Source organism: Gavia stellata, chromosome 25, assembly GCF_030936135.1.
Source record: "Gavia stellata isolate bGavSte3 chromosome 25, bGavSte3.hap2, whole genome shotgun sequence".
Taxonomy (NCBI): domain Eukaryota; kingdom Metazoa; phylum Chordata; class Aves; order Gaviiformes; family Gaviidae; genus Gavia; species Gavia stellata.
In genome coordinates, this window is record NC_082618.1 from 11,445,506 (window position 1) to 11,470,109 (window position 24,604).

General features: G+C 54.0%; 1 protein-coding gene across 2 annotated transcripts; it reads right to left on the reverse strand.

The window, feature by feature from the left end:
* Positions 1–2,935: 2,935 nt before the first annotated feature.
* DYNLL2 (dynein light chain LC8-type 2) lies at positions 2,936–10,094 on the reverse strand. 2 transcript variants are annotated; one of them, XM_059829144.1, is made up of 3 exons: positions 9,999–10,094; positions 6,505–6,643; positions 2,936–4,804 (listed from the first exon to the last, which is right to left on the reverse strand). In XM_059829144.1, exons 2-3 carry the CDS (start codon positions 6,634–6,636, stop codon positions 4,667–4,669), a joined length of 270 nt encoding a protein of 89 aa, XP_059685127.1. In that variant the 5' UTR covers positions 6,637–6,643; positions 9,999–10,094; the 3' UTR covers positions 2,936–4,666. The 2 variants fall into 2 exon arrangements, with proteins under 2 accessions (XP_059685127.1, XP_009814175.1); XM_009815873.2 differs by lacking the exon at positions 9,999–10,094 and having other exon boundaries at positions 6,505–6,657.
* Between the last annotated feature and the right edge of the window lie 14,510 nt (positions 10,095–24,604).

The window sequence follows — 24,604 nt, forward strand, 5'->3', positions numbered from 1 at the left end:
GCGCTGACCTGATGATAAGCAGTTATTTGTCTTGTTGGTAATGAGTTATTACTCAGTCTCAGCTAGACACTGCCTTAAGGGCGGAAACATCTGATCATCTTTTAATAAACACAGTTGGCTCCTGCAAGGCTCCTGCAGCTCCTGTATCTATAAAGCGCTCCGAGATGCATGGCTTATGCACAGACAGCGCTGCTATGAGTCACAGTCTGGGAAAGGGTGTCAGAACCATTGCTCAATAAACAGAACAAAGCAGGGAAACCTCAGGTGGGCAGGGATGGCACAGCCCTGCTTCCTTCACCGCTTGGCACCGGCCTCCTAAGGATTTACCTGTCAGAGACTGAAAGCGAGATAAAAATGATTTCCACATTTTCTCTCCTCATCTCAAATCTCCCGCAAAAGCACTGTGAGAAGGAACATGTCCGTTGGGTACTGGGTTTGCCAGCGACAGGCTCTGCTTCCACGTGCTCGGGGATGATTAACACTGCAATGGCGGTGCCGCAGGCAGGCTGCTGGGTGGGAGAGCACTGACCTGCAGCCTGGGTGTTCCCATGGGAGCAGGGTGCAACGCCCAGTCCCTGTGCAGGATGCCCAAGGTGGGGAGGACGTCGCCATCACTATGTCCCTTCCCGGATTCCCAGATAGTCACAGAGAAGGGGGAAGAACATTGCGCCAGGGAGGCAGGGAGCAAGGCTGGCTCTCCCTGGTAAGGGAGTCACACACCTTCTCCTGCAGCTTTACACCACGCTCCCTCCGCAGAAGAATGAATCCTAGATAATGTCTAGTAGTTACACACATGGAGCACAGCTACCAAAAACCAGCCTGGCTGCTCTTCAGTGCTGCAAAGCTCTGCTTTTGTAAGGCCACATCTGGAAGAAATACTCGACATGAGGAATTGAATAACTTGGCTTGTACAAGAGAAAATAATGTGACACTCTCTCCAACCACGAACCACACCGTTAGCCGCAGCGAATGCACACGCACGTCTGCAGACACTGTCCTGCACCCAGCCCTCCACCCACAAGCCAGCACCTCCACTCCCCTGCAATCAGACGTTTTCTGAATGCTTTTAAAGCAGGACAGTAACGTATATTGAGTTTCCATTTAAATATTTTTGCCCAAACACATCTGGAAGCAGTTTCCTTCTCCAGATGTTTCACCCAGATACATACCTTCCACTCAGTGCCCCAGATCCAGATGTTTCCAAATAGCTTCATAGTCCCATTGAAACCGTGCCGTCGTCCTGGGGAGGCTGTTGGCCTCTCCAGCACGGAAGCAGTTAACGCTCCGAGGCATCATGCAGGACACCTGCGCCTGGTGGAAACCGGAGACAAAGCGGAGCCCAGCAACGGAAAAAGTCAAAGCCAAAAGCTGTGTCTGACAGCTGCAGGGGAAGCACATGGGGAAAGCAGCGGGGACAGAAAGCTCCATGTTAAAACCTTGGCCTGCTCTCAGCCGTGTAAGGGGAAGCGCTGCTCAACTTTAGGCAGTTTCCATCTTCCGGAGCCCCAGCGCTACACAGAAGATGGTTTAGGAGGAAGGCTGAGGATGCACAGTATGGATGTCCATCGCAGGGGTTACAGGGAGGTGAGCAGGGCTCAGTTTCACTGCCTAATTGCTAAAGGTGTGAGCTAGAACTTCTTTTCCTTAGCCTGAAGCAGGAGTCCTGCTGCAGTGACACATCCAAGGAAGCCTCAAAGCCACTTTCTACTTGCATATGTCAGTTCCAGGGCATGCCATCCCTCCATCCCTGGCAGGGCCTCCACATCTCGCCAGGGACCGATTTACACCAGCACCACACCCACTGGATGCCACTATAGAGGACTGGAAGGGGTGCTTTCCCACAGACAGGCTGGAAAAGTTTTTCACCTCAGATTTGGATTAGCAGCCTCCTGTGCTGCATTCAGGACCCCATTTCTCTGCCACCTGCTTTGACTAAGAGCCCTGTGCACCAAGGGGGCTCGACTACCCCAGCCCCACAAGGCTGCAAATGTTTTCTCGGAGTCACAGTGTTAAGTCAGACCTAGCCAGGCCAGGAGTGCAGCTGGAGCTTAAGCCCTGCAGCCATGCTTCCAGCTAAAAGGCTGGCACTACTGAAGGAAGAGCAGCACTCCCAGCTCCTCCCAAAGTAGCAACCACCTCTGCTTTTCAGCACTGCCAGGTGTAGGTTACAGCAGATTGCCTGTGTGTAACAGCCATACTGCTGCTTGCTTGGGAGTTTTTTGGGTTCAGCGCATTTTATAGCTGCTTAGCGTGAGTCATGTTTGCCTGCAGCTTGACTTCCCCTTGTTTCTCATGCTGGTCTTACTGTCCCACAGTGTAGCTGTTACACTGCTGCGGCTGGTAAGATCCCACAGCTTTTCCAAAATATCAGGAAGTCTACAAGTCCAAATTTCAGTTGCATCAGGAGCAAGATGCTAGCTGAGGGGGTTGTTTAAGGGCAAGCCTGCAGCGTAAGAGGTATTAAACACACACCAGCTGCAGACAACTGACAGGAGTTTCAGATCTCACCTTTCTACTGAGCACAGGGAGGAAGCCTGAAGGGGAAACCTACTTCCCTGCAAAGCAGGGAGGCACCTTTGAGAGTGTCCAGGAGCCAGGGCCCCAGCTGCTATACCACCCCTGGTTTGTCTGCAGTCATTAAGAGGTTAGCCCCAGTGCCTTTATATCTAGGTTACTTGGCACAGAAGCATCCCATCAGAGCTGCAGCAGGACATGCTCCCCTCGATCCCTCCTGGCGCAGTGTTTGGGCCAGGCTGGAGGTCAGGACCAGCACCGATGGGCCACATATGCTCCTCAGGTGGAGTTTCTCTCTCTGCAGACCTGCCTCCTTTGGGTCATCAGCATCTTCCAGGGCAGAGAACTCGCTGCTCACCCTCTCTGGGCAAGTGCAGTTTTTGCTTGGAACAGCTGGCAATAAAGAAGAAACTAGAGGCTGTTTAAATGTGTCAATTCACCTTTAATGTTTGAAAAAAATAAATGGTATTTGAGCCATTGCAGTTATGAAGGGAACAGATCTTGCTCCATGAGAGACCGTGAACAGGTTCACATTAGACTCATGCTTGGAAAAAAACAAATCCAAAACATTCTCCTTTCAGATCCAGAATGGAGTTCTGAACAAACAAGACCACAAGAGTGCCCCAGCCAGTCCAAGGCACATTACCCCAGTGCAGACATTTCCATCAACATGAAGTTATGACAGCTACATTCTTTCTAGTTACAACATTGTTCTATCAATATTACAAAATTAGGCATACTTTGGATTTTGCACAGAGACAAGAAGGACTTTTACTTCAGGAAGTAGTCAACCTGGGTCATCAAGTCATTTCACAATGAAGAGCTCCCTTCGCTCTGCCCTTTCCCCCCCAGCAGTGACTTATTACCAACACCAAATTCATCTCAGAGACACAAGTTAGACAGTATCACTGGGCCAGTGAGCCTATGCATTAGTTAGCAAACCAATAAATAGACCTTGTGACAAGCACCAGATATTTACTTGCCATCACACAGCATTTCTCCATACCCAGATAAAGAGAACTTCCTGCAGTGTAATCCAAAAGTCAGTACATACTAAGACAACATCACTGCTGAACCTATTGGAGACCAAGACATTTGTCTGCCTTTGAAGCAGATGTCACATGAGTTTCCTTCACACAAACATCACATGTAAATTTAACTTCTTGGTACTGTGCTTTAAGAACAAAAGCAGATATCGGAACATGGAGGACAGTCCTCCAGAAATAGCTTATCAGCTACAGAAAATAAAAAAGGAGACAGTGGCCACTTACAAGTCTTCCACACGACTAGCTTGCTTTAAGGAGAGCATCAAGTTAAGGCAGTGTTGAGACAACTGGCTAAGAACATGCCAAATAGAGCTGTTGTCAGTAGTCACCAATTTGATATCCTACTCCATGGCGGGGATGGGCCACGTGGCTTTAGATCTCAGTATCAAGGTCTAAAGACTTCAGCCACAGGGTGCTGCTTTCTGCAGCAAGCAGCAACTCAGGGGGATGTTTGTTGAAGTCTTCTAGACCAGGCTGAGTTGCTTACAAGTCTAGGTCACTGTTTCAGCAGAGCCAAAAAATAGTGATGGGCACTGAAAGAGAACACCGAGGGTGTCAGCTGCAAGTCTGTTTATCACAGTCCGAGGTGGAGTTCAACTTGTGTGTGAAAGCCACATCATCAAGAGCCACCCCACCAGCTTTCAGGGAAGGTCTAAGGACCTGCACTGAGGTTACTGGGAGAGCCAGCTCTCTACAGTCTGCAGGGTGGGTACAGAGGCTCACACTGGCTTTGCTCCTCATTACAAGATTAACAGTCTAATAAAACTCAGTAAGGAAGTCAGGGTCTTTTGGCCTGCCCAAAGAAGTTTTCCCAGCCTCAAAGAAGGAGTTACCACTGAGGGAGCTGTTGTGGAATAGTTTTATTTCTTCCCACGTAAAGGCCATTGTTTAAGCATTTACAGGTTTCCTAGTGCAATACAACCAAAAAAAGCAGTAACAAAAAAATGCCGCCTTCTTCCCAGGCAACTAAACAGAAGTAGATTTTTACTGCAACATATACACATTAAATATAGTATACAGTCCATGCAGCGGCATAGCCATGTTAAAGGGAGTCGTGGCTTCAGCCATCAGTGCATTACAGTCCAAATTTCACTTGCTCCTACTTCCTATCCAGACTTGAAGAGAAGAATTGCAACCTGACCCAAGTAAAAATAGATGAAGTGCTTTGTCTCATGTGTTACATAGCTGCCAAAGTTTCTGCCAACAATGCAGTGCCAAGTTGGGTTGTATTTCTTGTCAAATTCCTAAAGAAAGAGAAGAGAGGCATTAAGGCCAAGAAAGCCCACATGAAAATACTTCTAAGCACAAATTCTTAGCTGATTCTGTTCACACACTATCGCCTCTCCTCCCACCTGCAGCATCTGTATAGATTCCCCACGGTAAGACACTATTACAATTAAGCAAGTTAATGACTGACACAACCAGACCTCTGTGCTGGATTGTTTGAAGGATCAACACAAGCAAATCATCTCCTGGGACTTGGAGCACCCATCAGCCCTGGGCAGAAAGAGCAGACGCAAGAGCTCTCCTTGGTACAGTGCTATTCAAGCCCTGCGTGTAGGCTAGCTCAGGGGAATATTTCTCCTCTCCCATTCCAAACCCACTCACAAAAAATAAAAAAGATTTTGGCATGTCTGGTCCAGCAAGGCATTTGAGCTTAAAGGTCACCAAAAAAAAGGAAGGAAAAATCTGGCTTCTGCTGTTTGGGACTCTTCACATAAAGGAGAGAAAAATCTGCATTGAAAATGAGCAAGCAAATTCACAGGCCAGACAGCACGTGGCAACCTAAGAGGTCAGAGGTGAGCAAGCTGAATGCTAGGTTAAGAGTCAGTCTTCTCCTACTCAGCAGGTACGATAGGGTTAAAGACCATTTTCCTCCCTCTAATACACAACTCCCAAGAACACCCTTCTCTCCCCTGAGACAAAGCCAGAAGAACAGACTCAACATTCAAGATTAAAGCAAGTGTTACTCCTCAGACAGCAGCAAGACAGTCTGAGCTCTTTGCAGGTAACCTTTGAAGTAAGGAAAAGGCTTTCTTGCTAGGGCATGAAGGTGCATCAAATTGCTTCCCTCCTCCCAACACACTCAGGAAATAAAGGCCAACTTCTTTTTGGATGCCTTCCGTTGCACTCACTTTACAGGCTGCATTGCCCCGAGCACTCTGAGATAAGTCTTGCCTCCAATCAAAGTGATCTGAGAAGTTAGGAGACACCTTTGAATCCTTTACATTCAAGCTTAGATTACAAGCAAGGCCCAAAAGCTAGCCCAGGTGCCAGGACCGCATTGCCTATGAAGTCACACTTTCCTCCTTCAAAAGCACTTTGCCTGACCATTTGGAGAAGTGGCTACAGAGGGAACTGACAGCTCCCCAGATGCCGTCAACCATGAGACTTAAGTTAATGGGCTCCTGCAAAGGGGGAGACTCCTCTTCACAAGCCAGGGCAGCTGCTTGCACTATTTTTAAGTAGCACCCTTCACAACCCTGCCAGCCAGCACAGGGCCCCATCCTCCTCCACACCACCCACCCCAGAGCCAGGAACATGGCAGACAGAACCACACATGCACAGCTGCCCACCTGGAGTGAAACAGAGTAAACCCACCCTGCACTGGTACTGCAAGTCAAGCAGCAGCATCTGTGGAGCAAGTCTTAAAGAGAGACTGCAGCCAGTGCTTTCTAGGCTGGCAAATCCAGAGGGACAGTGCACTCACTGTTTGCTCAGAGCTTGCCAGAACAACAGACCAGGCCCTGCTCTGCCATAGCCCTCCTCCGACCTTGGTGAAGTCACTCCATCCTCTTGGGAATAGCAGTAAAGAAGCAAGCATCTTCTCCCTCCAAACACACAAGCAGGAAGTCTCAGACAGACACTCAGGCTCACAACAGGCACACATACTTAAGAGCTTCAGGAAGTATCAGCCAGAGCAGCCCCCTCATCCCTTTGTTACCTTCTTTATATATGCTGCAATGTCCTTTTCTATGTTGTACTTCTCCATTGCCTGTGTAGCACAGTCTACAGCATCCTGCTGCATGTCCTCGGACATGTCCGCATTCTTGATCACAGCCTTTCTGTCAGACATCGTGAACCTAAGGCAGAACATAGATTCCTTTAATCCCTTCCCAAGAAAGGAGAAGCTTCCTGTACATCAGAGGTTGTCCTTTCTATGGCAAGCTGCGTCACAAGCCAATACTACAAACCCCCTGTTATGCCCAGGGTGAGTTTATCAGGGTAGCCTACAGTAGTCCCAGGCTAAGGTGTCCCTTATAGCTGAAGCACTGTAGCACTGGCACTGTCTGGAGGTTAGATCAGAGATAGTCCAACATCAGCACCTGCATTAACACATGCAGAAAAAGCTTGCTGTGTGGGAGGAGACGGGATCTGCAGAGAGCTATATCCCTCCTATACATCGATAGGCTACAGCCAAGTTTGCCTTCCAGGTGCACCAGTGGTTTGGAGCATCATCTGTTCAGAGCCTTGCAAGCAATGGACCCCAGACTGCCTGTCTCCAGCAGGGAGGCTCAGGAAGCATTTTAACAGCAGCAGTGCTTTTATTCCACCCCACGCCAGGAGTTACAGTTACTGCTGCTAGTTTAGCCTGGAAGCAGTGTTGTTCCACATTCAGTCTATCATCCTCACCTCTGCTTTGCCACTGAAACCCAGACTTCAGCTGTTCCCATGGGACAAAGCCGGTCTGACAAGCCAGAAACAGGTTAACACCATGCTGCAGCCTAGAAACAGGGGCAGGGGGAAGCAGTCCCCACCACAGAGCTAGCACAGCTAGGGCCTGGCAGAGCAGCCTCCTTTTCCTCCCCCCTGCCTGTGAACCACAAAGATGCTGGAAACCCACATGCTAGTGCTGCCCCTGACCTTTAAGAAACTAGAAAGTGGTACACTGGAGCTGGGCATTTAGCCCCCTTCACTCTATGTTAGTTCAGGTGCTTGGTACCAGTCACTGAGGCCATTTACATGTAGATATGCTGTGGCCTTGCCAGCGAGGCACTCAGCATTGGGAAGTTTCCAGTACAGTTCATATTCCCCTAGAAAATGGGGATTCGGCAACCCCAGCCCTGCAGCCCTTCTTCAAGCAAAGGCTGTGACACACACCCTAGGGAAGGAGCCCCGTGAAGTCCTGCTGCTGGCTGGCACACTCCAACACCCCTCCGGGCACCAGACCCCTCACTCCCAAGCCACACGTGAGGCCCAGTCAGGAGGCACTTGTTATCTGGGGGACTGGTCAAGTGAAGGTCTGCATTGAGAAGGACCTCAGCTGCTCACCTTGGCAGCAGCTCTTACCAGAGCATATTAAAACTTTGTAGAAATAAGCTTCTTAATTGGAGGCACTCCTTGCCATTAAGCCTGCAGAGCACCATTAAGTTTCCTAAACCCTTTTACAGTGCTGTAAATCTCGAGTGATACTACGAAGCATGTTTTGAAATAGTGAAACTACACATTTTTAGCTCTACCGGGGAGTGAAGAAAATCTGCTGCAATGATCGCTTCCTGGAACAGTCCCAGAAAACTGAAGGAGTAGCTTTGTTACAGCAATTAAAGGAGCATGCTATCCAGAGAGAAAGAGAATACAGTTACATAATTGCAGCCCTATGATTACAATACTTCAATTCTTCACTCCGCCTGCAGTTGAAGACTTCTATTGCAACCTTAATTTATACGTTTTTAGATACAATGTTTAATAGAGCACTGTTATTAACATACACTAACAGCATGAGGAGGAATGACAGGAACTGAGCTCAACACCAACAGTGAGCACACGCCCCTACCACAGCTCTGGAAGAGCCACTTCCAGGCAGCATGTTCCCCTCCGTGCTGTGGTTTAAGCCAGTGGGTGTTAGCCTGTGGCCCAGAAACCCTGGCAGGACAAGCCATGGCTCAGAACAGCCCAACCAACTGCCTGTAGATTTGGATTCACCATCCAGGAATCTGGCAGTCCCTTGGAAAAGTCTTCTGGGGGTCCAGCCCACAGGAAAAGGGAAGTAGCAGAAATTCACTCGTGGGTCATTCTTCCAGGAAAGCCTCATCAGAGAAAGAGGGCAAACAAGCTCTCGCACACATGAGGCCTTCACACACCTCCACTGAATGCCGAGTTCAGAGGGCATTCGCCATTACATAACCAGCCACAGAGTGACCTGCAAAAAGCATCTTCCTCCCTCATTGTTTAGGCAAGGAGCATCTCAGTGCAGGCCCATGCTGCCGAGGGCCAACAGCGCCATAGAAAAAAAACACGATTATCCTTCAGTAGAGCTGCAAATGCTGGCCAGGCTGCCTTCCCCAGCACCACACTGCTCCAGGGCACAGCATCCTCCCCAGGCCAGGGGGGAGGCCCCAGGATGTGCTGCTGGAAGGAGGGTCCCCTGCACCCACTGTGGGGTAGGGAGCAGCTCTGGGTACCACCCCATCCACCCACCTGAACACCACAGAGCAGGGCCCCAGTCTCAGCTCATTCCCTGTGGGGTTAGAGAGGCATCCTCCCCGCAAAGCAGCTCAGCAGCACCATGTACACACCTTATCCCTAAACCACAAGATCACAGCTGGCCCTCAGGATCTTGCCACCCAAGTCTGGCCCTCTCTGAGGAAAACCATAGGGCCCCAGCACCCAGGCCAGGGCAAGATGAGCCTGGGAAGGAGTAGTAGTACAGCTCCAGCAGCCACCTCTTCCCCAGTCCAGGGCAGGATGGGGTCTTGAGGGAGGAAGACAAGACCACAGCCCCAGCAGCCACTCCAGGGCACGATGAGGCCTTGGGAAGGGGATTAGGCCTAAGCCAGCACCCAACCCCTCCCTCCCCAGGGTAGGATGAGGTCTTGGAAGGGGTATGAGGCCCAAGCGCAGCACCCCACCACTCCCCCAGCAGGACAGCATGGGGCTTTAGGAGGGGGATGATGCTCAAGCTCAGCACCCACTCCTTCCCTCACCAGGACAAGACGCAGCTTTGGGACAGCGATGAGACACAAGCCCCTGCACCCACTCTTCCCCTCCCCGGGCAGGACGGCGCCCTAAGAGTGGGACGAGGCCCAAGCCCAGCACCCACCGCCTCCCCCACCACGGCCGGAGAGGGCCCTGGGAAGGGGGTGCGGCACAGCCTCTTCCCCACCAGGGCGGAGCGGGGCCCGGGGAGACGCTCCCAGGAGCCGGGCGCATGTGCAGGCCGGAGCCCTGCGTGACCTTCACGGGGGGAGCCCCGGGGGCACCCGAGGCGGCGGTGACCTTGCCCGGAGCGGGGCCGGCAACGCACCGGCGGCAGGCCACCGGGGCGGGGTCCGAGCGCCGCCGGGAGCCACCCACGGGCCGGAGCCGCCCGCCGCCCGGCCATGGCCGCGACTCCCTCCCCCCGGGGCAGCCCCGCCGCCACCTCGCACACGGAGCGACCGGTGCCAGGCGAGACGCGGAGGCCTCCGCCGCCCCGGCCCGACGGAGGGCGTCGCTCACCTTCACAGTGACAGGGCCGCCCTGGGAGGGCGAGGCACGGCACCGAGGAGGAGGTGGGAGGAGGCCCGGACCCGCTCGCCTCAGCCCGCTCCGCTGCGTTCCTGCGCCGCGCCGAGCGCTCTGCGCCTCGCCGCCGCGCCGCGCTCAAATACCGCCCCGCCCGCTGCGGCGCGCGGCCCGTCGCCCCACCATTGGCTGCGCCGCCCGGCACGCCGCACCCCCATTGGCTGCGCAGCGGCGCTGCCCGCCGCCCCGGCCCGTCCGCCCGCGCTGTTCTGCCTACATCCTGTTTCATCCCACAATGCCGCGGGGCGAGCGCGGGGCGGGGCGGCGCGGGGCGGGGCGGGGCGGTGCCTCGCGGGGGCGGGGGCCTACCCCTGTGCCGTGAGGGGCCGGGGCCTGGTCCCGGGGGGCCGATCCCCTGGGGGGTCCCTGCCGCCCTGGGGACGCTGATCCCCTGGGGGGGCTGATTCCCTTGGAGGGGTCTCTGCTGCCTTAGGGGGCCATGATTCCTCTGCGGGGGTCCCCTCTGCCTTGGGGACCCCAGTCCGCAGGGGTGACCCTCAACCCCTGGGAGGGCCCCACGGCCTCGGGGAGGCCTGATCCCCCTGGGGGGAACTGCCTTGGGACGGCCCGATCCCTGGGGGTGGCCTTGCTGCTGTGGTGTCCCTGACCGCCATGGGCCTGGCTCTGCCCTCACACCAGGCGTGACAGGGGTGTATCTCCGGTGACAGAGCCCGGAGCCAGGCCGGCCTGTCGGCACCATAAGGGCAGGCTGTGCCCCCCCGCCTTCCCCAGGCTCTGCCCTGCTGCGGGTCTGAGCGGGCACCGCAGGGCTCTGGTTGCAGCGTTGGGCAGCTGTGTGGCATGGCAGCTCAGCCGGGTGCTGAAAGCAGGGCAGTGTTACAGCGGAGGCAGCCTCCGTGGCTTTAGGATTATATTGCCAACCCTGAGAGATCCTGGGGCATCTTTGTGGCAGGATTTGCGGTGATGTCACCAGGCACCAAGCACCACGGCCACCCAAAATGGCTGCATTTCAGCAGTGCTGTGTACACGTAAAACCAGGTCTCGCCTGTGGTTCCCCGCCAGTGAATTCCTGGCATCCCGGGAGACTTCTCTGTGTCCTCAGAGCTGCTTGCAGGCCAGGGACCGCCATGTGCAAAGTGTTCTTGGAAAGACGGCTCAACCTAAGAGTAAAAAACCAGTTCTGTCAGCGGTGATTAGTTGTAGCTTTGCACCTCGACGGCGTCTTCCACCTGAGATCTTTAATGCGTGGTGGTCATTGATCACTTGAGCCTTGTGAGACCCTCCCAAGCTGGCTGGCATCGCTGCAGCTTCTCACATTTACGGCTAAGGAAACTAAGACAGTAGCAGGAGAGAGTGACTTGTGACATGTCCCTGAGGCCGTTAGTGGCCCCGTTAGGAACAGATCCAGGTCTCCTGGAGCTCGATGTAACCTCCTCCTCCTCCTCCACTGTCCCCAGATGTCTGTGTTTTCAGGCAGGCAGGTGCTTGGTTTCCCCCGCCGGACTCAGCATCTCTCCTTGCCCCGCAAAGCCAAACAGATTTCCCCCTCCTGAACACGTCAAGAGGGCTCCCTCATTTCTTATTTTTTTTCTGCTTTTCCACTGGCAGCAAATCTTGGGGGATGCCCAGCAAATGTGGGAGCATCTTTCAGTAAAACCAGTCCCATGTCCTGCAGGAGCTGCTGCTTTTCCCTGGGGGTGTCTCAGCAAGTCCTGCCAGGTCTCTTTCCTGCCAGGTCCAGCCCTGCTTCATGTGGGAAAGCTGATAAAATCCCAACCCCGGGTACCACGCTGCCGAGAAGCGGCCCTGGACCACACCAGCACTCGGGGGTGACAGGCGGCTGTTCGAACAGCTTCATCGTACGTTCACCATGAGAATGTGTGATGTTTCATGTATGTGTGAAAGCCAAAGTAAGGACAAAGGGGAGAATAAAAACTCTCTGTTCACCCCAAATCTGGGGAAAGGCCTGATGCAACACTGTGGTACCCTGGTTTGCGATACTGCTCTCCCTGGAGTAAAGCTGTGGTAAAGCGCGTGTAACTCAGCAGGTACCAGTGCCGTTGGAGCGGGTTGAAGGGCTGATCCAGTGCTGCGGTGCCTTGGCAGGGAACCCGCTGAGCCCCGCCACCGGCAGCCCTGCAGCGGGGTCCCCACAGCTGGTGGGGGGCTGGCAGCCAAACCTCACGCTGCCCATGTGCAGATCTCAGGGTGGGAAACAGCGAAGGAGACTCACACTTGTAACCCGTCTGCTGCCCACACACCCGCCCGTGAGGTCTGCGCTGGGGCTGGCAGCGAGGGAGCAGCAGGGCCAGCAGGATCCTGGCACATAGGTGTGACACCGGCACTTCAGCCACTTGGCTTTCCCCTGTGGGGCTCCTGCCCTCGATAAACGTGCTCCGGACATACATCTGCCCCCCGGGCTGCCCCCGCGGGCCCATCTGCCAGGCTGGCTGCCAGCCAGCTCCCGTTTTGGTTGCTCCATTTCACTTGAGCAGAAGTGCCAAGAAGCCCTTTGCAGAAGCCACCTGCAGAAAAGCCCAGCAAAACAAAGTAAGTCCCCGTTCCTGTGCCATCCCCATTCCCACACCGCGGTGTTCACACAGTGCTGCTGGTGTGAACAGCGGCAAGATGGAGACAGCGCTGCCCGGGCTCAGCTGGCTCTTAACGAGACCAGTTTTAATTGCATGCGTGGCCTTGAGAACCAGGGAGGCCACTCCGGGTACTGAAATCTATCTAATTTGATTGCTCAAGGAATACAAGCCTACGGCTGATAACAGCACTCGGGGGACAGGCTGGAGTTCACTCCATGGCTGCGCTTTTGCCTCGTGAGCAGGCAACCCAGGAATGGGCTCATCCTTTTTGCTAATGAAGTGGATATTTCCTGGTGTGACCTTTGCAGTCTCTGAGATACTGGTCAAAACTCCCAACAGCAAATAAAATATTTACTATTCCCAAATGGGTCCAGACCTCAGCTTCAGCCTTAAGATAGCAGAAACCAGAGAGGAGCAGAAAAGCAAGTGAGGACTAACGCTGCAGGGCACAGCACTAAGTTTCTAAGACCACCGCTGGCGGCATGGAACCTGACCTCCAGCCTCAGACGGATAATTTGAGGGCATCAGCATCCCCTCTGAGCTCAGATGCTCGAAGCCTGGGTGCATCAGCCGGGGAATGGCTGCAGGTCACCTGCTGTCTGCCCAGCACCGCACACACGGGAGCTGCGGACATCCCGGGGCTGCATCAAGAGCTGCTCCGTCCGACAAGCAAAGTGTCGATAAACAAATATGCGGCCAGAGGGGAGGGCTGGGCTGCGGCCATCAAATTACAGCCTCAGGCCTCAGCCTTATTATCATCGAGATCCCTCTGCACCGCTCTGGGAAATAACTGATGGTCTCTTTGCACTCCTGGAGCAGTGTTTTTCTTGCCTTCTTCTGCACGTTGACTTTTCTTGCTCCCCAGGGGGAGCGGGCAGTGCCCGTCCTGCCTGGACACAGGCGATGCCCTGCACCCACTGACATGCTCTGGGTCACCAGAGGCCACTGCCAGCTGGGACCCTGCCTTCGTCTGTTTTGGATGCCAGCGCTAATGCAGTAACAGGCTTAGCTACAGCCCTTTATGGGCTTCCATCTCAGCAGCAGTAAATATTTTTATGGTGATGTTTCCAGAGGCTCCACATGACTAGAGAGAGCTGGAGGTGCTGAACTCGGGGCTGAGGAGGGGGGAAAGGCCATGCCCGGGCAGATGATGGGCAGCTGCCAGAGCAGGACCTGCTTGGGGGAGGCAGGAGGTCAGAGTTCTGCAGGGTACCCGGGATACAGGAGCCCATGGGGAGCCCTGGGAGTGGGGATGGGGCAGACCCACGTCCCCGTAGGCTGCAGCATGGTCTAGGTTTGCCCGGCTGGAGCAGGCAGGCTCCCCAGGGCCATGCTGCAGAGCAGCAGAGCCGGTCGTCCCCGGGAGGCTCGTGGGAGTGCCTGGCTGCAAGGGCAGCCGGCTCTGCTCAGGTTCACCGCACGATGCTTGGCTGGGCTATTTATAGCTCTGCTGAGTTTCTGTTGAGGCAACAGACCTCTGAGTCCTGTGGATATTTTTTATGAGCATCCCAGAGCGGGAGGCGTAGAGCCTCGCCTCTCCCCTTGCTGGGCCAGAACGGAGTCACAGTTTGCATCAGGGCTGCAGCGCCGCGGGCACAGAACCCAGCTATGGCCCTGGTGCAGGCACAGGAACCAGCCTGCCTGTGCTGGAGGAGGCAGCTCCCTCCCTCCCTGGCACTGAGCTGTGGAGGAAACCCTCTGCTTTTCTCCTCCAAGGAGCTCTGGTATCCAGCAAACACCAAACCAGTCTTGCAGCGCTGCTGCCACAGGCGAGCCAGACCTGCGGGTCGGGATGCCACCACCCTTGGCACAGCCAGGTTGCCCGGCCTTTATTGCTACACCATCTCCTGCTAATGAAGGAGCTTCGTTAGCAGGGAGGGATCTGAACTGTTGTAAGTCAGATCTCTGTTCCTGCTGCCATGAGTTTCTGCTCAATCCTCATGTGAGCCAGAGTGACAACCGCGAAGTCTGGTTTTACTACACTATTAATCCTGAGCTGAGGCCGGGCAGATGACGGGGGCTCAGCAGGTTTTAAGGCTAGAGGCAGCTGCTGAGCGATGCTTGTCCGGTCTGTCCTGCACAACGGGAGGCCCAGGCTTTCCCACGAGGACTCCCATGCTCCGGACCTCCCGGTATTTTCCTGGTGCAAGCAGGCGCAGAAGCAGCGCTCTTCTCCCTCCTGCCCTGCCTGTCCCGGGGACGTCCATGGGCACCTTCAGCCTGGGGCAGGAGGGACCTGCCCTGGGGACCCAGCTGCGAAGGGACGAGGTATAAAACAGTGGCCCTGAACCCCAATGGTGACAGTCAATGGTCCACAGAGCTGGCTCCAGTGTGGGTGGCTGCTTCTGTAATCCCAGTGTAACCCCATCCCAGTTACGTCCTGCCTCCTTCCCCAAAGCGGTCAGCAGCAAAAGGAGGTGGAGGAGCCCCCACCCTGCCCAGCACAGCCCCGGCCGCGGCCGCCGCCGGGCGCTGCAGGCTCGGCACTGCTCTTTGCACAGGAAGGAGCATGGCCTTGACAGAAGAAAGTGCTTCAAATGCCATGGAGGGAGATGCGTTCCTGAATCGTGACAAAAAGCATTTATTTATAAATTCCTCCGAGTGCACTATATAAGGCACTTCACAGGGATTAACAGGAACAGGGCCTGGCGGCGAGGAGCAGTTTGCCATCTAAGGCTGTGCTCCTCCTGCCCCATGGCCGCACGCTTTCCCACGGGACGTGTTTCCAATCCCACGCGATTTTAAGTCAAAAACCACAGACTTTGTGCACATCTGCCCTAAGAAACGCAGAGGTCTGGGAACCAAAAGCTAGGCTGACAGCACGGCTGCAGCATCGCACCAGCTCCGCTTCCATGCTGCACCTCCGCAGTAACATCCTCCATAGGAGATTTTTCTTCTTATTTAACCTAAACTGACTTTGCTACAACTTAGCCCACTACTTCTGCTCTGCCCCGCCATGGACATGGCACACTGACGTATTTTGTAGCACACGTCCATAGCAGATGACTGTAGGAATGTCGCCTTCGTCTCCTCTCCCTGCAGGAATTCCTTCCCTCTCTCCTCCTCCGCCATGTCTCCTGCACCTCTGCTCACCACCTTGCTCTTCTCCAGACTCCACAATCAGTCGCTCTTTTTTGTCAATAATCAATAAAAACAACAGCAGCAGTAAAGCACCTCCTTGTATTAATTCACCTCCTCGCTCTCCCCATGTGTCCCGGGGGCTGTGGGCACGGCAGTGACACCCAGGCACCCCGGAGCAGGGCTGCTGCTCCACACAAAGCGGGATTTGGCCACTTCATCGTATCAACACAAATCGCCTCCGTCAGGTCCTGCCTGCTGCGGCCGGAGCATGAACATCACAGCCAGGGTGGCTGCGAGTGCTCTTCCTCGTCTAGTGACACCGCAATCGCTGATATTCATCCTCCTGTGGCTGATGCACGGAGCAAAGAGCCGTCAGCTCCCGATCTCCTTGCAGAGACGTGCTGCAAAGCAAGGGCACAGAAATGAGATGCTGGCACGAGATGCCAGGAGCTCAACCCCACGTTCATCTTCTGCCGGGGGGAAAGCCTTCCAGAGCTGGACCCCTTGCAAAACACGTTGTTCTCCCTGGCAAGTGACAGCCCATCCATGAGGTACCCATGGGGTGGCAAGCGCTGCCTGGGGTGACAGGTCTGCATGCAGCCGGGCACCCCAATGACCTGCCACCCCAGCACCCTCATCAGCCCAGGGTGGGATCCGGCAGGCAGCTCCTCTCGGGTGCTCACACCTCAATACCGAGACCTGGCACCTGCCTCAGGCGAGGGGGAGCCAGATCTGGCCCTTGCTCATCGCTGCAGTCCCCGGCCGCCAGCTTTCCAGCTGCTGGAGCTGGGTCCCTCAGCGGCCACAGCCCCCCCGAGGCTGCCCAATGAGTTATTTTTTACCAGGAGTAATTGTTTTGGCAAGTGTTTTGCAAACTGCATTACAGAAGGTTTGCTATCAGTCCTGGGCTGCTTTGATCAATCTTGTTTGCGAAGCAGTTTCCAGCGCCCTGGTTAATGTACGTTATTATCTCCCCGAATCCCTGCTATAGAACCTGAATAAATCCCATGGAAAAAGAAAATGCCCTATAAAAGGAAATGCTCTATAAAACTCCAGCGGGGAGCTGCCACCGCTGGTGCTGAGGGTTTGATCACCGTAAGCAGTCTGTTAACATCAGTATCAGACCCCAAGTCCCCCGGTTTATTGTTCACAACTTTGGGGCGATAAAGCATTTTCACTACCTGCCACCCTCTTCACTGCAAAGACCCAGTCTGGGCGCATTTCTGTCTCCCAGGGGTTACTCTCACATTCCCCCCTGGGCACTGGGAACCAGGTTCTCCCTGTGTCTGGTGATCTGAGCACCTTGTCCCCATGCCTGATCTGCAAAGGCTTTCAGGCCAGGGTGAGACCGGAGTGCATGAACACCAGACCTGGGACTGTCCCCCAGGTTTCCCAGCCAGGAAAGGGGTCACTACCCGTTACTGCTGCCGGGAGCAGCGGGGCAGCAGGCACAGAGGGTCGAGGTGTTCCTGCCCAGGGAGAAATGCTCCTTGATCTGAAAGACCACCCAGGACTGGGTCAAACACTTCCCATCAGCGTCACGCACCGGGGCTCTGAAACCCCCAAACACAGCCATGCAATGCCCTGCCTTCCCGTCCCCAAAACCAGCACGGCCCTTTTCGTGGCTCCAGCGTGCATGGAGCTCTCGCTCCTCATCTCCCCGGGGTCTGTCCCGGAGCAGAGGCAGCTACAGCACGGCACCACGTCAGGGCAGCCTGGGCTTATCTCCAAGGCAAACGGGCTTAAAAATGTGACAAGCTATAGACGGCTTTTTGTCTAAACATTGCTTTCCACGAGGTAGTGCATTCCTTGCCATCCCGCAAGCGTGATAGAAAAAACTAATACTAAACAACTTGTGAGCCTTATTAATATGTATTCAGGTCATCTGCTCTCCGCGAGTTTTTGCAAGTGACTTGCGGTGTGCAGTTCATGCAGGATGCATAAATAAAAATATCTCTCCGGAATCTCGGCGGGGTCATATTAGCACGGGAACACAACAACTGCCTTTGTGCATGTGGAGGGATGAGGGGTGGCACAGCCCAGGCGGGCTGAGCCGTCCAGCCCGCGGCTCCCAGCTCCCAGCACCCCAGCCCAGGCTCGCAGACCAGCTGGGTGCACAGAGAGCTGGGAACTCCCTTTAATCTGATTGCTCCCAAAGTGAAAGACGGGTTTAGAGACAACATAAACACCAAAGGAAAAGTCACGTCAAACCACATGCTGTGTGACCATGCCTTGTGGCTTCGCTCCCGCAGTGGGCTTTGCAGGGGTTCCAGTCTGACCGTGAGGCAGAGGGGTTTCAGGACACAGACTCGGTGTACTTGCAGGGCCAGGTCAAGGACAAGTGCTAATTTGACTTCTTCCCTTGAGTTTCTCCATTTTTTTCTTTTCTGTCCTCCCTCCCATTATAGCATTTGTCTGGGTGCTCCAGCACAAGCCCTAAACCCAACGTGGTTTATCTGCAAGAGGCCCTGCTTGCACATCAAAGGCTTCTGAAATTTTTAAGGCTGGAAGGGCTGTTGTGATCATCTACTCCACCCTCCTGTGAGCCACAGCACTCACCAGGGCTGGTTTTTTGTGGTCAAGCAGAGCAGAGCGCTGCCCTCAGATGAGCTCCGGGGTGCCAAGGCATGCCGGGTTGCTTTGGGCTGGCTGCAGGGCGGGGGTCTCCTCCTGCACCGCCGCAGCACATCTACAGCAGCCGCATCTCTGCGCTGCTCTCTGCGTCTCCTCTGCCCTGCCGGGCTCCTTCCTTCCCTGCTGCAGGTCAGCCACGGGCTGCAGTCCCCAGGGATGTCTCTGCTCCAGGAACATGCTGGGCGCTCGTGGGTGAACCGACTGAGAAATCACGTGTAAATCACTTGGTGCCCATGCGTGAAATAATTGAGCAGTCTTGCACACACTAATTAGGCATTCATATGCAAAATAACTGGGCACTCATGCGTGAACTACTTGGGTGCTCATGCATGCATTAATTGGGTGCTGATGTGCACAGTAATTAGGCATTCATGCATGCGCTAACTGGGCATCCATGCGTGGACTAATCCTGCACTCGTGTGTGAACTAATTGTGAATCTGTGTGCAGGTTCACTGCGCGCTCATGCAGGATCTTTTCGGTTGCTCACGTGCGCACTGGTCGGGCACTCATGCACCTCCCGCGCACTCAAGCGTGAACTAATCGGGTGCTGATGCGGGCACTACTTGGGTGCTCATGCATGAACTGGTTGGGTGCTCAAATGTAAATTAACTGGGCACTTGCGCAGCCGCTGATTAGACACTTACACATGAATTATTTAGGCACTCATGCATGACCCGACTGGGTGCTCACATGGGGACAAGCAGAGCCCGGAGGAGCTGCAGCCCCGCACCGGTGCAGGGTAACCTGCCAGCACCAAGCACGGGATGGTGCAGCACCAAAACCACCCGCTGGTTCCCCCAGCACGCGTGAGCTGGTGGTTTTGTCTCCCCAGCAGCCTTGCTGCCACACGCGAGCTGATCTCACACCTTCCCCCGAGCTCCCCAGGGCGTGGGAAGGAGCTGCTGCCTTACAGACAACTTAAACTCTCTTCTGGCACAGCATAAATACAAGAAGCTCCAAAAGCAGGAGACAAGGTCTGCGCTGTGGAAAATGATTTAGGTCAGTTTCACTTCTGCAGTGATTTATTTAAGCTCTAGCAGTTCCTGGCCTGAGTGAGGGAAAAAATGAGAAAAAAAAATAGAATCCCCCATATTTACACTGTTTTTCTGTAATGTTTACGCTGTGGAAGTTACAGTCTGCCAGCGCCATTTTAATCCAGGCCTGCAGACATTTCCACTACACACTTACATTTCTTGGCGTTCAGACTGTGGTGGGGCAACTTGCTAAGCACAAAATCTCAGCCTGCAAAAGCTTTTGAGTGTTTTTTTTTCTCACTGGAAAGCACGTCTCATCCCTCGATCACTGCTGGGTCTTTACCAGAAAGGATCTTGCCTTCCCACAATCGAAAAAACGACCATTGCGAGTGGACTCGGGAGCAAAGCAGCCAGAAACGACCCACTGTGGGCGCAACTCCGCAAACCCACAGCCGGTGAACGGGCGGTGGTGGGAGCCCAGCGCCGGGCAGCACATCCCATGCCAGCACCAGCCCCAGCCCGGCAAAGCAGGACCAGAAACAAGGGGCTCCTCAGGACGGGCACTGGAGGTGAAATATCTAGGTAGCTATGCGTATAAATGGTTATATGTATATATACCAGGCAGGTATTCCCGGGCTCACCGTGACACAGGTGCCTGGGCTCGCAGCCCAGCGGGCTGGCATCAGTGAAAGCACTGGCCAAACCCCCCGTGCCTGCTCTCCTCGCCAGCCCGGCCAGGCGTCTAGTAACGCTCTCACTGAACTCTATGGAAGGAGCTGCAAGAGCTGATCCAATCAATAAATACACATTTTATACATCCCTTAAGTCTGTAATATCTCTCTGTATATAAGAGGCCACGAGGGATTTTGTTTTAATTAGAGGAATGCTTAAGGCTACTCTGCCTACCGCTTAATCTGCTTGGAAATACTGAGCGGGAGAGGTTGTCCTGACACAGCCCTGGCCACAGCCCAGCTTCTCACCCGCAGCAAGCCGAAGGCTCAGCGACAGCACGAGGGCAGGACCAGGGAGACGGAGCGGAGCACAGCCCATATCCGCCTCTCTCTGGCACCTCCAGCACAAGCCAGGAAAATAAGTGATGCTAAACCGGAGTGGCTCTGACTGCCACCCTTTGGACTCGGCTCATCTCCTGCCACAAGCCAGATGATACGGAAAGCCGTAGAGCCTTCTCTAGGCACAAGGGACTTATTTATGAACAGTTGGCTGAAACCCTGTTTGCATCTCCAGCGTGAGTGCAAGGCAGCTCTGCTGTCGGGATGCAGGGAATATTCCTGTTTTCCTGCCAGTGACGGGGCTCTTCCTTCTGACAGCGACGCCCCGCATAAGAAGGGTTGAGTATCCAAACATCGCCCGCTGCAACAGATCCACGTTGGGGAGATATCCTTAAAAAGCCACAGCAACTACCCAAAAAGCGCGGCAGTCCAGTGCTGGCTGTGTGTTGTGCAGAGGCAGGAAGGAAACTCAGCTTTTGGTATTTTAGTGCTTATGAAATCTCGTGGTGTCCTCCCAGCGCAGAACCCGGGCCCCGGGGAAGCCCCTCGCAGCAGGACACCCCCCCCACGCAGCCTGGTGCAGGCTGGCCTCGGGGCTGGGGGTGCATGGCCGGGCATCGCTGCACTTGGGGTTCCGTTCCTCTCCCGCACGCAGCGAAACATGCCCAGACTTCATTTATTGGGGCGTACCTCACGCCCGGGGCTGCAAGTGCCTGGCACCCCCCCGCAGTGGGAATTACTTGGCAGGGTCCAGCCACATCCCCGCTCTGAGGGGTGCTAGTTATTCGGCGACTCAGGGAGGAGGTAGCAGGAACGCATTTCATGGCAAAGAAAGAGTAGAGGTTTCTAGCAAACAAAATATACATTGCCAAATTTTGCAAAGGTGGGGGTTTTTTTTAAGGGAATGTAACAGCTGCTTAGGTCCCATGGCAAGGAAATATCCGTGGGAGGAGAGCAAAGCTCTGCACAGACGGCATGCATCCTTGGAAATAGCCCTCGGTGGCTTCAGGCGGCTCTGCCTCCATGCCGGGCTCCACGCGAGCCCATGCATCAGCCACCATCGGATGTGTCCGCCTTTGCCATGGAGCACCAAGAAGCCAGTGGGTTTCCCTGGGCTCTCGTACTGCTGCACCCAAACCTGAGCCCTTGGTGTAAACCACCGATGCGGGTGTCCAGAAGGTGCATTTCCAGTTCAGCCCAGTCCCACCAGTGCTCAGGGGACACTTCAGCCCCAGTCCGGCACAGCGCTCAGCTCCTGTTTAACTCCAGACAGGCAAGCGGTTGGTCAGGGAGCAAAGCTGTCCTCTGCCTGGGAGGATGAGGAGAAATGAAAATGAGAAGAATAAAAAAAAAGCCCTAGGGAAAAAAAATACTCACTGACGTCTTTGATGCTCTCAGAGTAAACAAAAGTATATGGAGGCACTGCTTTATGTTCACCCCCAGGACCGGCAGCACACATTTATTGCTCTTTCTTCCTCTGCTGTTAACAGCAAAAAAGCCTTGCAGGGGATGGCGCTGGGCAGAGGGAGCTGCGGCCGCATGGGCCATAATGGAAATCGGAGGGACCTTTAAGCAGCGTGTGTGTACGCACGGCCCAGCGACGCATTGGCCTGGCTTCAAACAGAAAGCAGATTCCAGCCGCAGCTCCGTGTGCAGGGAGCGAGGGCAGGTGGTGCCGGGAGACCCCGGCCGGTGCCTCGTGCGTGGGATTGTGTCGGTGGAGAACACCCGTGCTCGGTGGTGGCAGCCCCGGGGGCCAGCAAAGCCTCCCCGAAGGCAACGCTAACGCGTGCTGGGCTTGAAACTGGTCTGCCACAACGAGGAGAAAGGAGGGCTGGCGCAGGAAGGAGCTCAGCACGGTGGGTTTTACCCTTTTGCTCTGGAAGGGCTTTGCCCCGTCGTGTCCCACCTCTCCACCAGCTTCTTTCTCAGTTCACAGCAGTGCTGCAGAGGATAAACTCAGCAAAACCAGTTCCCACTGCAAAACACCCACCGTGTCTCTTTAAACACAAAGTGGTGCACGTCTAATGAAAACCTCTGCTCTGGAAAGGCAAATGAAGGAAGCGGTAAAGTCCTCTGATGCGCCACAACATTATCCAAGGCGTTGGGTTTACGGCTAACTGGTTCCCATGGAGGAAACGCAGCTTTTACTGGTGCTTCAGCTCCCCGCCCTCGCCAGCCCAGCTCTCCCAGACCTCCTCATCCCATGAAGCTCACGGCTCCTTTGATCCTTTCTTTCTCATGTGTGGTATTTCAGAGTATAAAAATGTTAATATGCTTCCTGGGAAACTATTAAAATAATATCCGTTCATGCTTGGGTGCTGCCTCTAAATTACAATGATCTGCTATTCTTATTTACTATCCTCAAGCAACTGCACCCAAGAAGCATACTAGGAAAAAGAAAAAAATTAGGTTTCTTCTTTGTATTTCACATTTTAGTTGGGCTATTGTGGTACCAGTCCGTCAGGTACCATACATGAAATGAAAATTGTCTCATTTTTCCTTTGCCCCGCACAGCAGAGCGAAGACAGCCAGGGTGTTTCCACTCCTAATTTCCGACTACCTTTTAACTTGCTAATTTAAAAGCAGGGGATTTTGCACCTTTCACCTTCTTTAAGAATGACAGGGATATGAACGGTGAGGTTTCCTAAAAGGGGAGCATCTGGGTAATAAAATGCTGTGGAACAGGATTTCCAGTGGGAACAGAAAGAGGCCTCGTAGCAGCACCTTTTAGCCAGGGCACTGGGCTCGGCAAACTGCTCAGGGACTTGGCAGCTGCTCCCACCCCAGGCCTTTTGTAAACGTCCAGTTTATTTTTCCTCATTTGTTTGCCTTTCATTGAGCTCAGATGGTAAAAATATATGGCTCTGTTTCACTCCTACCTTGGTCTGAGTGACTTTTTGTATTCAAGCGGTTATCGCAATCCCTCACCTTTCTCAAATGTTTACATAAAGCTATGCATGTCAATGAAACAGTTCCTAAAAATTCATTTGTATTTAAAAATATTCTGCTTGAAACAAATTTTAATGCATTTCTCACTCATTCTATTTCCTTGTATTAAAAAAAATCAGCAAACCCACGTTGACGCCACAGGGGCTGCATCCCGTCATCTCTTTTCAGAGGGAGCGGGGACGTTGGCAGCGCTGCCAGCGGCTCTCTGATGGAAAGCTAATGGAAAACCTCCTTTTAAAAACCACCGAGGCCTAGAAAATTGGGGTTATTTCTGGAGAACAAAAAGATTCAGCTGTACCCATGCTCCTGAGGCTCAGCGGCATGGCCACCACGATGTCTAAACGCAGAGCTCTCACTGCCCGTAGCAGGGCAGCTGACGGCTGTGCCATGGCACTGCGCTTTCCTGGTGGGGAAGGCGACAGATGCCACGCACCAAATGAGAAGCTATCGATACCTGTAACGGACAAATACAAAATATTGCCTGTTTAATAAGCCCTGCGGCACAGAGCTCTTGCTGCAAAGAGCTGGCTCGCTCAGCGTTACCTCCCCGGTGTTTTGTCACCACTGTTTCAGTTCCCTGTGTCGGAATGGCATCTTTCACTCTGGGTTGAAGCACAAGCAGTGGGAAAGGAAGTGCTGAGTGGGGTCAGCGAACTCTCGGCGCTGGTGCCGTGCCACCGGCCTGCGCTACGGCAGCAGCTCCTCGGTGGATGCCGGCGCAGACGGCTCAGCCGGCTGTATGCCGTGTGCCTGGGGCGCAAGAAGGTGTTGAGGGGAAAGGAGGCAACTCCGGGAAATGCAGAGAGAAATAAAAACAGCAAAAGAAAAAGGAGCGAAGGAGCGGCTGCAGGGGAAACCCTTGCCAGCCAGACTCCGCCTAACCACGAGGATCTTTCTGAAATGAGCAACCCAAAGGGATACGCTCCTTTTTGCTTATTTATTCCTTAGCAGGTTTATTTTCATTAACATTTTCCTCTGTCTGCGCCAGGCTTTGGAGGATCCCACCAGGCAGGGAGAGGGAAGAGCAATGAAACCCGCTGCTGCAATATTTAGTGACAGCGGGAGGCAGGGAGCAACGGAGAGTGGGCAGAAGGAGCCCACAGAGCCCAGTATGAACATAAACGTTTTCCCAGGGAAAGAAATCAATTAAAACAGGTTTGGGGGGCTCATTTAAAGTTTTCAGTCTGTGCTAACCACTGCCTCTTCCCCTCCCCATCCCCAGACGTGGTGCACTGGCACGTGGGAATCAAAGGGGAAACCAGGAGCTGAAAATCAGAGTAATGTGAAAACAAGACAGCAGAAATCACATCAAAACCCCTGATTTTTTTTTTTTTAA